Below are 12,718 nucleotides of genomic sequence, written 5' to 3' on the forward strand. Positions count from 1 at the left end.
AGCTTGTGCACATGCTCAGTAGGACCTTGTTCCCCAGAAAGTGTGAATATAAAAAGACTGTGCAAAATTTGATAATTGAAGTAAATTGGAAAGTGTCTTAAAAATCCATTGTCTATCTGAATGATAAAAGTTTATTTTGACTTGAGTGTCCCTTTAATTTCAGTTTAGTGCTATTTTTTATTATTTTATCCAATATTTATCATCCCGATGTGTATAAAACAAATTACAAAGTCTAGTCAATATTAAACTTTTATAATTCAGATAGGGCATGCAATTTTAAACAACTTTCCAATTTACTTTTATCGTCAAATTTACTTTGTTCTTTTTGTATTCTTTGTTGAAAGCTAAACCTAGGTAGTCTCATATGCTAATTTTTAAGGCCACCTCTTATCTCGGTGCATTTTGACAGTTTTTCGCAGCTAGACCGCTCTAGTTCATGCGTGCCATATAGATAACATTGTGCTCACTCCCGTGAAGTTAATTATGAGTCAGCACTCGTTGGTTAAAGTGCAAGTCTGTCAAAATAACTGAAAAGGGGGCTGTCTGAAGAGGCTTAGATACAAGGGTAAAAAGTGTATTAATATAACTGCGTTGGTTATGAAAAACTGTGGAATGGGTAATAAAGGGATTATCTATCTTTTTAAACAATAAAAATTCTATGTGTATGTGTGTGTGTGATAGATGCTCTAGCAGTGCCCTGGTCCTTCAATCTGGCTTATGTATTTCCACCGTTTCCTCTCCTCCCACGTCTGGTGGCCAGAATCAAGCAGGAGAGAGCTTCAGTGATTCTGATAGCGCCTGCGTGGCCACGCAGGACTTGGTATGCAGACCTGGTGGACATGTCATCTGTTCCACCGTGTACTCTGCCAATGAGACAGGACCTTCTAATCCAAGGTCCGTTAAAGCATCCAAATCTAATTTCTCTGCGTCTGACTGCTTGGAGATTGAACGCCTTATTCTATCAAAGCGTGGTTTCTCTGAGTCGGTCATTGATACCCTGATTCAGGCTAGAAAGCCTGTCACTAGGAAAATTTATCATAAGATTTGGCGCATATATCTTTGTTGGTGTGAATCCAAGGGTTACTCATGGAGTAAGATAAGGATTCCTAGAATCTTGTCCTTTCTCCAAGAAGGATTGGAGAAGGATTATCAGCTAGTTCCTTAAAGGGACAAATATCTGCTTTGTCTATTCTTTTACACAAACGTCTGGCAGATGTTCCAGACGTTCAAGCATTTAGTCAGGCCTTGGTCAGGATCAAGCCTGTATTTAAACCTGTTGCTCTGCCATGCAGCCTAAACTTGGTTCTTAAAGTTCTTCAAGGGGTTCCGTTTGAACCTATGCATTCCATAGATATTAAGCTTCTATCTTGGAAAGTTTTTTGTTTTTAGTAGCTATCTCTTTGGCTCAAAGAGTTTCTGAGTTATCTGGTTTACAGTGTGACTCCCCTTATCTTGTTTTCCATGCAGATAAGGTGGTTTTACGTACCAAACCTGGATTCCTTCCTAAGGTTGTTTCTAATAGGAATATCAATCAGGAAATTGATGTTCCTTCGCTGTGTCCTAATCCTTCTTTAAAGAAGGAACGTCTGTTGCACAATCTTGATGTGGTTCGTGCTTTAAAGTTCTACTTACAAGCAACCAAAGATTTCCGTCAAACATCTTCATTGTTTGTTGTCTATTCTGGTAAGCGGAGAGGTCAAAAGGCTACGGCTACCTCTTTTTGGCTGCAAAGCATCATCCGTATGGCTTATGAGACTGCTGGCCAGCAGCCTCCTGAAAGAATTACTGCTCATTCTACTAGGGCAGTGGCTTCCACATGGGCTTTTAAAAATGAGGCTTCTGTGGAACAGATTTGTAAGGCGGCGATTTGGTCTTCGCTTCATACTTTTTACAAATTTTACAAATTCGATACTTTTGCTTCTTCAGAGGCTATTTTTGGGAGACAGGTTCTACAAGCAGTGGTGCCTTCTGTTTAAGGTACCTGTCTTGTCCCTCCCTTCATCCGTGTCCTAAAGCTTTGGTATTGGTATCCCACAAGTATGGATGAATCCGTGGACTCTATACATCTTACAAGAGAAAACAGAATTTATGCTTACCTGATAAATTTCTTTCTCTTGTGATGTATCGAGTCCACGGCCCACCCTGTCTGTTTAAGACAGGTAGTATATTTTTATTTTAAAAACTTAAGTCACCACTGCACCCTATAGTTTCTCCTTTTTCTTCCTAGCCTTCGTTCGAATGACTGGAGGGGTGGAGCTAAGGGAGGAGCTATATAGACAGCTCTGCTGTGGGTGCTGTCTCTGCCACTTCCTGTTGGGAAGGAGAATATCCCACAAGTATGGATGAATCCGTGGACTCGATACATCACAAGAGAGAAATTTATCAGGTAAGCATAAATTCTGTTTTAACCTCAAAAGTTCCTCAGTAGCCACATCCCATTGTAAAGGATTTCTAAGCAGCATATTAGTATGTCTGTCCTGGGACAGCTTAGGGGATGATCCTCGTGCACTCATTATTTCCCTATTCAGCTTACTGTGAAATCTCATGAGATCACAGCAAAAGAGTTCATGACCTCAGCACTGCTGATGCTGATTGGCTGCTGTTCATTTCTTCATTTTTTGAAAAAATTTTGAACCTGCAGCTGGGAGTAGCTGAGTATAACTTTTTACACAGAACTTACTCTGCTGAGCTGAGGAGATTGTGAGGTAAAAGATCTTCTTTTTTTACATAGAGATGCTCAGGTGATATTTTCCTGTCAGCTTTTTACTGCTATACTGCATCAGTTTCAACTGATTTAGCATATGAGTATTATTTCCCTTTAACTTTGCTGAAACACAATCGGACAGCTCCACCTACTGGCTATTTTAATTAGTGCACTGATTTTTAATGCATTCCAATAGCAGCCCCATGATAGATAGATATATATATATCTGCAACTGTAAATTATTTTGCAAACATAAGACTAGTTTTAAACTACCCAGGACTGTGGATATGAGTCTAAAATATAAAGTACTTTTTTAAAATTGCTGAACTGCAATTTGTTATGACTACCAAATACTTTTGATTTAAATATCAAAAATTAAAACATTCATACATCATCAGTTTGAGCCAATCTGTAGTTCAATCTTTTCCAAATATTTTCAGATCACCTCATTTGAAGAAAAGTTATTGCATAGATCAAGGTTAGTTTCAGCTCCTTGCTTAAGTGATTGGGTTCCCAAGTATGGCCGCCAGTTATCAACAGTGTTAATTTCGTCGACTAAAACTAGACTAAAATGACTATAAAACTAAAGAAATTCTGATGACTAAAATACGACTAAAACTAAAATGACATTTTAGTCAAAAGACTATGACTAAAACTAAATCAAAATGACATTTTAGTCAAAAGACTATGACTAAAACTAAATCAAAATGACATTTTAGTCAAAAGACTATGACTAAAACTAAATCAAAATTTGCTGACAAAAACATTTTATGCAAGGTGTTAATCAATCCCTATCCAATTACTGCTCTTTTGTAAAATTTACTAAACTTAATTTTATTAAATTTTAAGATAAATAAAGACATGTTATATACCACAACAGTTAAATCTGTTAAATCTGTATTGCATGTTCAAACCTTAATACCATAAATCAAATCAGGTTAATAAACCTTTACTCCAGGACTATATAATTTGTTTCAAAGTTCTAGAGCAGTGATAATTTCGTTGCCGAAAATGTTTCGAATCTGTGAACAATCAATTGATTCTTCCTATAGAAATAAGCATAACCCATGAGTATGGATTTAAGTTATGCTGTGCCTGTGCTAGCTGCAGAAACTTTTTGTTATGTTGAGTTACTTGATACTTGTTTTAATTATTAACAGAGAACTGTTAAAGTTTTTATATTGGGTAATATGTGCAATACAGCCAATACAGTTTACAGTTTTGTTTTTTTTATATTTTAAAGTTGCACTTCTGTATCTCCAGTAGATTTTAGTCGACTAAATCTCCAGTAGATACTAGAGATTTAGTCGACTAAAATCTACTGGAGATTCAGTCGACTAAAACTAGACTAAAACTAAAACAATTCAGATGACTAAAATGCGACTAAAACTAAAATGGCATTTTAGTCAAAAGACTAAAACTAAGACTAAATTGAAATTTGTCGTCAAAATTAACACTGGTTATCAATCACCAGTGTAAGCAAATTAAAGAAAAACTGTCCTTTCTTGCATTTAGCTATTCTTTATATAATCATTGGTAATCTTTTTCGGTTACGCCCACTGATGCTTGTCCCTTCTCATTGGCTCATCCCTGGGGGACGCCCCCTCACTGACTCTGTTTGTGTCCCAATAGAAAACTCATTTGGCTGTCATACCATTCAAACCCCCTAAGGGGCAGCAGACAACCAACAAATACAGTCTCACCATTACTCACTGCTACATTCCAAATATCCTTATAAAAAAAAAAAATGATTATTTAAACCACCATAACTCCTTGCATTAATCACTTACAACCTGAATTCCAGACAGAATATCATCATGTCAATTTTCTGATTACTCCAATATCAAACACAGTATGTTTTTAACATCATATTACATCAAAGTAATTCCTATACATTCATCTTATTATATTTTTAAGAGATGTATTTAAAGTTTCATAAACATTTAGTGCATAACCATATGACATGACTTAGGTCATCCCATGCAGGCAATCCTGTATTTATCATCTTTTAGCCCTATGTGGAAGATAGAAAAACAATATGTTATATATATTTCAAAAATGGGATTATTACAATTGTTATTTAATCTATTACAAATCTGAATTATATTTCCCATGTATATGTGTGTGTATATATGTGTATATATATGTATATATATATATATATATATATATATATATATATATATATATATATATATATATAATAAAAAGTCTACACACCCCTGTTAAAATGTCTGTTTTTTGTGATGTAAAAAAAAAGACAAAGATAAATCATTTCAGAACTTTTTCCACCTAATAATGTGACCTATAAACTGTACAACTCAATTGAAAAACAAACTGAAATCTTTTAGGTAAAGGGAAATAAAAATAAAAAACTAAAATAATATGGTTGCATAAGTGTGAACACCCTTTTATAACTGGGGATGTAGCTGTGTTTAGAATTAAGCAATCGCATTCAAAATCATGTTAAAGGGACAGTAAACCTTAAAAATAATGTTATATAATTCTGCACATAGTGCAGAATTATATAACATTATTTAGGTGCTATAGTCATAAACGCCTTTTTTACCTTTTAATTTGCTAAAAATATGGCGCTTTTACAGACCCGCTCTCTGCTGAGCGGGTCTGTTATTTTTAGTCGGCGCATCGGGCTGTGACAGGAGCGAGCTGCACTTAGTGCTATGGCGCGGTCGGGCCGGGCTGTGACTATAGCCCGATGCGCCGACTAAAAATAACAGACCCGCTCAGCAGAGAGCGGGTCTGTAAAAGCGCCATATTTTTAGAAAATTAAAAGGTAAAAAAGGCGTTTATGGCTATAGCACCTAAATAATGTTATATAATTCTGCACTATGTGCAGAATTATATAACATTATTTTTAAGGTTTACTGTCCCTTTAAATAGGAGTCAGAACACACCTGTCATCATTTAATGTGCCTCTGATTAACCCCAAATGAAGTTCAGCTGCTCTAGTAGGTCTTTCCTGACATTTTGTTAGTCGCATCCTACAGCAAAAGCCATGGTCCGCAGAGAGCTTCTAAAGCATCAGAGGGATATCATTGTTAAAAGGTATCAGTCAGGAGAATGGTACAAAAGAATTTCCAAGGCATTAGATATACCATGGAACACAGTGAAGACAGTCATCAAGTGAAGAAAATATGGTGCAACAGTGACTTTACCAAGAACTGGATGTCCCTCCAAAATTGATGAAAAGACGAGAAGAAAACTGGTCTGGAAGGCTGCCAAGAGGCCTACAGCAACATTAAAGGAGCTGCAGGAATATCTGGCAAGTACTGGCTGTGTGGTACATGTGACAACAATCGCCCGTATTCTTCATATGTCTGGGCTATGGGGTAGAGTGGCAGGACGGAAGCCTTTTCTTACAAAAAAAAAAAACATCCAAGCACGGCTAAATTTTGCAAAAGCACATCTGAAGTTTCCCAAAAGCATGTTGCAAAAGGTGTTCTGGTCTGATGTAACCAAAGTTGAACTTTTTGGCCATAATTCCAAAAGATATGTGTGGTGCAAAAACAACACTGCATATCACCAAAAGAACACCATACCCACAGTGAAGCATGGTGGTGTCAGCATCATGCTTTGGGGCTGTTTTTCTTCAGCTGGAACTGGGGCCTTAGTCAAGGTAGAGGGAATAATGAACAGTTCCAAATACCAGACAATATTGACACAAAACCTTCAGGCTTCTGCTAGAAAGCTGAACATGAAGAGGAACTTCATCTTTCAGCATGACAATGACCCAAAGCATACATCCAAATCAACAAAAGGAATGGCTTCACCAGAAGGAGATTAAAGTTTTGAGATGGCCCAGCCAGAGCCCAGACCTGAATCCAATTCAAAATCTGTGGGGTGATCTGAAGAGGGCTGTGCACAGGAGATGCCCTCGTATTCTGACAGATTCAGAGTGTTTTTGCAAAGAAGAGTGGGCAAATCTTGCCAAGTCAAAATGTGCCATGCTGAAAAACTCATACCCAAAAAGACTGAGTGCTGTAATAAAATCAAAAGGTGCTTCAATAAAGTATTAGTTAAAGGGTGTTCACACTTATGCAACCATACTATTTTATTTTTTTATTTCCCTTTACCTAAAAGATTTCAGTTTGTTTTTCAATTGAGTTGTACAGTTTATTGGTCACATTAAAGGTGGAAAAAGTTCTGAAATGATTTATCTTTGTCTCATTTTTTTACATCACAGAAACCTGACATTTTAACAGGGGTGTGTAGACTTTTTATAATATATATATATATATATATATATATATATATATATATATATATATATATATATATATATATATATATATATATATATATATATATATATATAAAATTTGGCTTTAGCACAAGGGGAAGAAGCTAATGTGCAAGAACACTTAAAATTATTTATAATTTAGCCTTACAACATCCAGCAATTTTTTGTTTTTTTAATTTATTTGGTTTAAACTGGGGAAAATTAGAAAGAAACATATTGCAATCTAGAGGGGAGTTAGAACCTGTTAAGAGAACAAGTTAAATGGACATTCTAAAGCAAAAATGCCTGTCTCTTTCATTAAAGGGTCATTGTATACTAGATTTTTCTTTGCATAAATGTTTTGTAGATGATTTTGATTATATATATATATATATATATATATATATATATATATATATATATATATATATATATATATATATATATATATATATATATATATATATTAATATTTTTTTTAAAATGTTTTTCTTTATTAAATACTATTGTGCTGACTCCTAACCAAGCCCCAAGGATTTAGATGTATACTAATGTCTACAGACTCCTGCTTGCTCATGTTTGTGTAATCTTACTTTCCATATGCACTGGATGGGGGAGTGTCTTCTCTTCCTGCATTCTCAGCCCCTTTCACTGGGTGTCCCAGCCTAACCTCATCAACAGTGCTAAACTGGGAGCTTCTAAGTACATTTTTAAACAGTTTTATACTGGATTTTTAGATCTGTGCATATTATTCTTTTTAGTACAATTTATTAATATACTTTGATTTAGACAGAGCTTACAATTTTTAAACAACTTTCCAATTTACTTCTATTATTTAATGTTCTTCCTTCTCTTGTTATCCTTTGCTAAAAGGTTTATGTGGGAAAGCTCAGGAGCAGCAAATAAACTAGGTTCTAGCTGCTGATTGGTGGCTGCATATATAAACAATGATTGTCATTGGCTCACCCATGTGTTCAGTTAGAAACCATTAGTGCATTGCTGCTCTTTCAACAAATGATACCAAGAGAATGAAGGAGATTTGATAATAGAAGTAAACTGGAAAGTTGTTTAAAATTGTATGTTCTACCTAAAATGAAATAAATGTTGGGTTTCATGTCCCTTTAACCTCTGCAAAGGACTTAAACACATAGAGTCCAGCTAGCAGGGCATGGCCAGTGACTGGCAGGTCTTGCAACTGCTGCACTTTTATTACCTGACCTTCTGTGTCCTGCTTGGGAGTGGCAAGGCTTGTTGACTTTGAGGTTATTACTCTTAACAATTCAGCAGAGGAGATGATAGCATTTTAAAGGAGCAGTCAAGTCAAAATTAAACTTTCATTTTAAGTTAGATCATGTAATTTTTAACAACTCTCCACTTTACTTCTGCTATCAAATTTGCTTTATCTTAGTATCCTTCATTGAAGAGTGATTCTAAATAGGTTCATAGGGACTCAGGAGTGCGCACATATCTTTAGTACTCTATGGCTGCTGTGTTTTGCAACATTGTTTTGAAACCATGCACAACACTGTTACAATCACTGCTGCCATAGAGTGCTTAAAGGGACACTGAACCCAAATTTTTTCTTTCATGATTCAGATAGAGCATGCAATTTTAAGCAACTTTCTAATTTACTTCTATTATCAATTTTTCTTCGTCCTCTTGCGGTTTTTATTTGAAAAGAAGGCATCTAAGCTAAGGAGCCAGCAAATTTTTGATTCAGCACCATGGACAGCACTTGTTTATTGGTGCTGTCCAATCAGCAAGGACATCCCAGGTTATTCACCAAAAATGGGCCGGCATCTAAACTTACATTCTTGCTTTTCAAATAAAGATAGCAAGAGAATGAAGAAAATTTGATAATAGGAGTAAATTAGAAAGTTGCTTAAAATTGCATGCTCTATCTGAATCACGAAAGAAAAAATTTGGGTTCAGTGTCCCTTTTAAGGTTTACTCTTTATCCAAGGATACCAACTGAACAAAACAAAATTTCATAATATAAGTGAATTGGAAAGTTGTTTAAAATTGTAAACTCAATCTGAATCATTTGTTTTATTTTGAGTTTGCTGTCCCTTTAAATGTAATAAAGTAGGTAAGAAAGTTTAACTTTGCAATGCCCATTACTTTATGGAGACTTTAATAATAGGGGTCAACCACAATACTTTAATGATGATGAATTTTGTAGAAAGCTTTTCTAAAGTCCATTGGGATTTTTGTACATAAATCATTTTGCTAAACTTTTCTAATGGTTTGTGATCAACTCCATAATCTGTAAAAATACACTAGCTTCTTATTCTCAGGCTAATTTTTACTTTGAATATATCGTTATGACAAGCATTTCCCCTCTCCCCTTTTCTCTCTCTTGTCCTATGTAGATGACGACGACGATGATGATGATAAAGCAGGCTTGGTCTCGAAAGCCTATGGACAGGATGACGTCTCCCGGGTGGAGGAGGATGAGTCTCTTAAAGAGGATGAGGAGAACAGTCAGCACTCGGTAAGTGAGCTAGTCATGTTTAGTGGATGCTGCTACTTTTTTTTTTTTTTTTAGCTCCTGGTTCTATAATTTTGGTGGGTGCTCCCAAGAGCAGACCTCCCCTCTCCTTTGCTTTGAGAGTTTGGGTAGGGCAGGGTTGATCTTCACGTTGATCTATAAAGTCTTCATATGACGTGATCATCTCATGTGTAGAAGAGTCAGTGTGCTATATTGCTCTCACAGACTTTAAACTATGTGCCACAATCTCATATTCTTGGGGTTTTCTGGCTATTTGACTCTTTTTCACCAGTTGGGCCACCACTATTTCAGTTGGGAAACCACAATGAACTGTTCTTTGCTTTTTATAAGCCATGTTGACAGAATTTCTTCAGACTAGATTGATTGTGTTAGTGTACAGTTGTCATTAAAGGAATTTATATTTTGTATTTATATTCTGGGTGACATTTTCTTGTAGTCAAGTCATAGGAATATAGAGGTTGACAAATAAAACATCCATTTGAGTTTAACAAGCCTGTACTGTCGAGTTCTCTACCTCTTGAGGTTGTTCAAAGAAACCACCACCTGTTTGCTAAGTATTATTTCCTCACCTTTTCCTACACATGTTGTAATGCAAATTAAAATACTTTCTCCAAAATGTATTCTTCACTCCACGAACCTCTCAACCATGTCTGGTGTGAACACGTTTTAAATTACTTTAGAGCTTCAGCACGTTCCTTTATGGTAAGGGTGTTATAGTCCCTGTTTTCCAAGGTGGGGAGAAATATAGAGAACCTTATGTACCAGCTTTTTCTTCCACTCCAGCGATAATCTACATGAATATTGGGCTCTAGAAGCCCTGTTCCTAAACCCTGTAAAATTCTTGTCTTTGTAGGGAGAGGAAGACTCAGAGACTGAAAATCAGGAGACTGATGACACCAAGGTATTTGTGGTAGGGGGCATAGAAAACTGTATCTGCATGGCTTGTCTCTCTTGACATTTTCTCTGTCCTGCTAACATGGACTTGCATTTCCATGAACTGACAGGTGTGGTTTGTCTCTGATCCTAAATGTCCTCACACCTGTGTTTGTCTTTATAGTGTATAATGGCTTTTCTCAAGCGAGTGTTGCTATGATTTATCTGTAGGATGTCTCTTGTGCTTCATGCTATACTTTTTATTTGTCTAAAAACTGTCTCTTTAATTTCACACCATAGTAACTAAAGTGTCACTGTTTTCTGCACCCCTACTCTTTGCATACTAGCTTACATTATCTTCTTTTTACAAATTTTTTAAAGGATTCTGAAGTTTATGAGCAGTAGATTTTTTCTGACACATTTCAAAAGTTACTTCAATTTGCCTTCCCATTGTATCATGTGACAGCCATTAGCCAGTCACAGACATGTACTTATACACTGTTAGCTCTTGCACATGCTCAGTAGTGGCTGGTGCCTCAGAAAGTGTGCATATAAAAAGACAATTTGATCATTTAACTTAATTGGAAAGTCTCTTAAAACTGCACGCTGCTTCTAAAACATGAAAGTTTGACTTGTTATTTTTAAAGGCTTAGTAAATACTTTGATTTTGTAATATACAATCTATAACTATGCACAGTAAAACAACTTTGCAATATACTTTTGTTATTTTTATACATTTTCTAATTCTCAGACCAGTAGTGCACATGACAGACTTCAGAAGTCTAACCCTGCTACATATTTGTCCCATTTTGACCTTGGCAGTGGGGATTAGAATTTAAAAAAAAAAAAGTTTTGATAACATAATGACCGTGGTTAGCTGTGTCTACCCCAGTAACAAGACAGGATTGGCTCCTCCAAATAAGGCAAGTGGTGGTGGTGTTTAGTTGTTGACAAACAGTTGCAGCAATCATATTGTTAACCCCTACTCTCCATTAGAACATTCCATGCCGTCCTAACAGCACTGGACTTTAACGCTGTTAGGACAGCATGGAACATCCAACCGTATATGGCGTCCTGCAGCTTCCAGAGAAAGAGAAAAAGGAGCGACTTGAAAAGCGAGTAGTTTTAAACTTAGCATTTATTGCATCATCCGTTTAAAGTAAAAGACAGTGCACAGGCTACACAGGTAGCCGACATAACAGCTGGGGTTAGTGCTTACGTGTTTTAGCTTAAACAAGCCGTAATCATAGCATATACTGAACTTTAAAAGCATAGCCTCCTACCCATTGGTTAAAACAAAAAGTACCCAGTTGAAAATGGTATGTTAGTTACTTAATAGTGAGAGACAAACTATTTCTTGATAATACATACACAGTAAAATGTCAGACAAATGTAAGTTCAGACCTTACCAAGTAATACTTATTACACAATCCTATAATATAAAAGGCCAAGTGTGTTTGTCCGAAGCTGTGATGCGCAGTAGAGACAGCACAAGGACAAATACACCTGGCCTTAGAGTCTACCTGATCTGCTGCGGCACGGTGACGATGGACGTGAGTGGGGGTGTGGTGGTCGCGAGAGAGAGGGGAAGAAGATAGAAAGAGAGGGGGAGAGAGCAAAAGAGATGGGAAAGAGCTAAAGAGAGGGTAAGAGAGAGCAAAAAAAGAGGGGAAAGAGCAAAATCGAGGGGAGAGAAGGGGGGGGAGAGAGAGGGAGCAAAAGAGAGGGGGGGGGGAGAGAGAGGGAGCAAAAGAGAGGGGGGGGGGGAGAGAGAGGGAGCAAGAGAGGGGGGGGGAGAGAGAGGGAGCAAGAGAGGGGGGGGGAGAGAGGGAGCAAAAGAGAGGGGGGAGAGAGAGGGAGCAAAAGAGAGGAGGGAGAGAGAGGGAGCAAAAGAGAGGAGGGAGAGAGAGGGAGCAAAAGAGAGGGGGGAGAGAGAGGGAGCAAAAGAGAGGGGGGAGAGAGAGGGAGCATAAGAGAGGGGGGAGAGAGAGGGAGCAAAAGAGAGGGGGGAGAGAGAGGGAGCAAAAGAGAGGGGGGAGAGAGAGGGAGCAAAAGAGAGGGGGGAGAGAGAGGGAGCAAAAGAGAGGGGGGAGAGAGAGGGAGCAAAAGAGAGGGGGGAGAGAGAGGGAGCAAAAGAGAGGGGGGAGAGAGAGGGAGCAAAAGAGAGGGGGGAGAGAGAGGGAGCAAAAGAGAGGGGGGAGAGAGAGGGAGCAAAAGAGAGGGGGGAGAGAGAGGGAGCAAAAGAGAGGGGGGAGGGAGCAAAAGAGAGGGGGGAGGGAGCAAAAGAGAGGGGGGAGGGAGCAAAAGAGAGGGGGGAGGGAGCAAAAGAGAGGGGGGAGGGAGCAAAAGAGAGGGGGGGAGGGAGCAAAAGAGAGGGGGGAGGGAGCAA

At 37.5% G+C, this 12,718-nt stretch overlaps 1 protein-coding gene across 1 annotated transcript in view; it reads left to right on the top strand.

Annotated features, from left to right (window-relative positions):
• SAP30BP (SAP30 binding protein) overlaps nucleotides 1-12,718 on the top strand; it is a 113,829-nt gene that overhangs the window by 4,657 nt on the left and 96,454 nt on the right. The window contains exons 2-3 of the mRNA XM_053709068.1: nucleotides 9,317-9,438; nucleotides 10,310-10,357. Coding sequence (XP_053565043.1) covers nucleotides 9,317-9,438; nucleotides 10,310-10,357 — 170 coding nt within the window. The remainder of the gene's footprint in view (nucleotides 1-9,316; nucleotides 9,439-10,309; nucleotides 10,358-12,718) is intronic.

The sequence above is a fragment of the Bombina bombina genome, chromosome 1 (assembly GCF_027579735.1).
Source record: "Bombina bombina isolate aBomBom1 chromosome 1, aBomBom1.pri, whole genome shotgun sequence".
Classification (NCBI taxonomy): domain Eukaryota; kingdom Metazoa; phylum Chordata; class Amphibia; order Anura; family Bombinatoridae; genus Bombina; species Bombina bombina.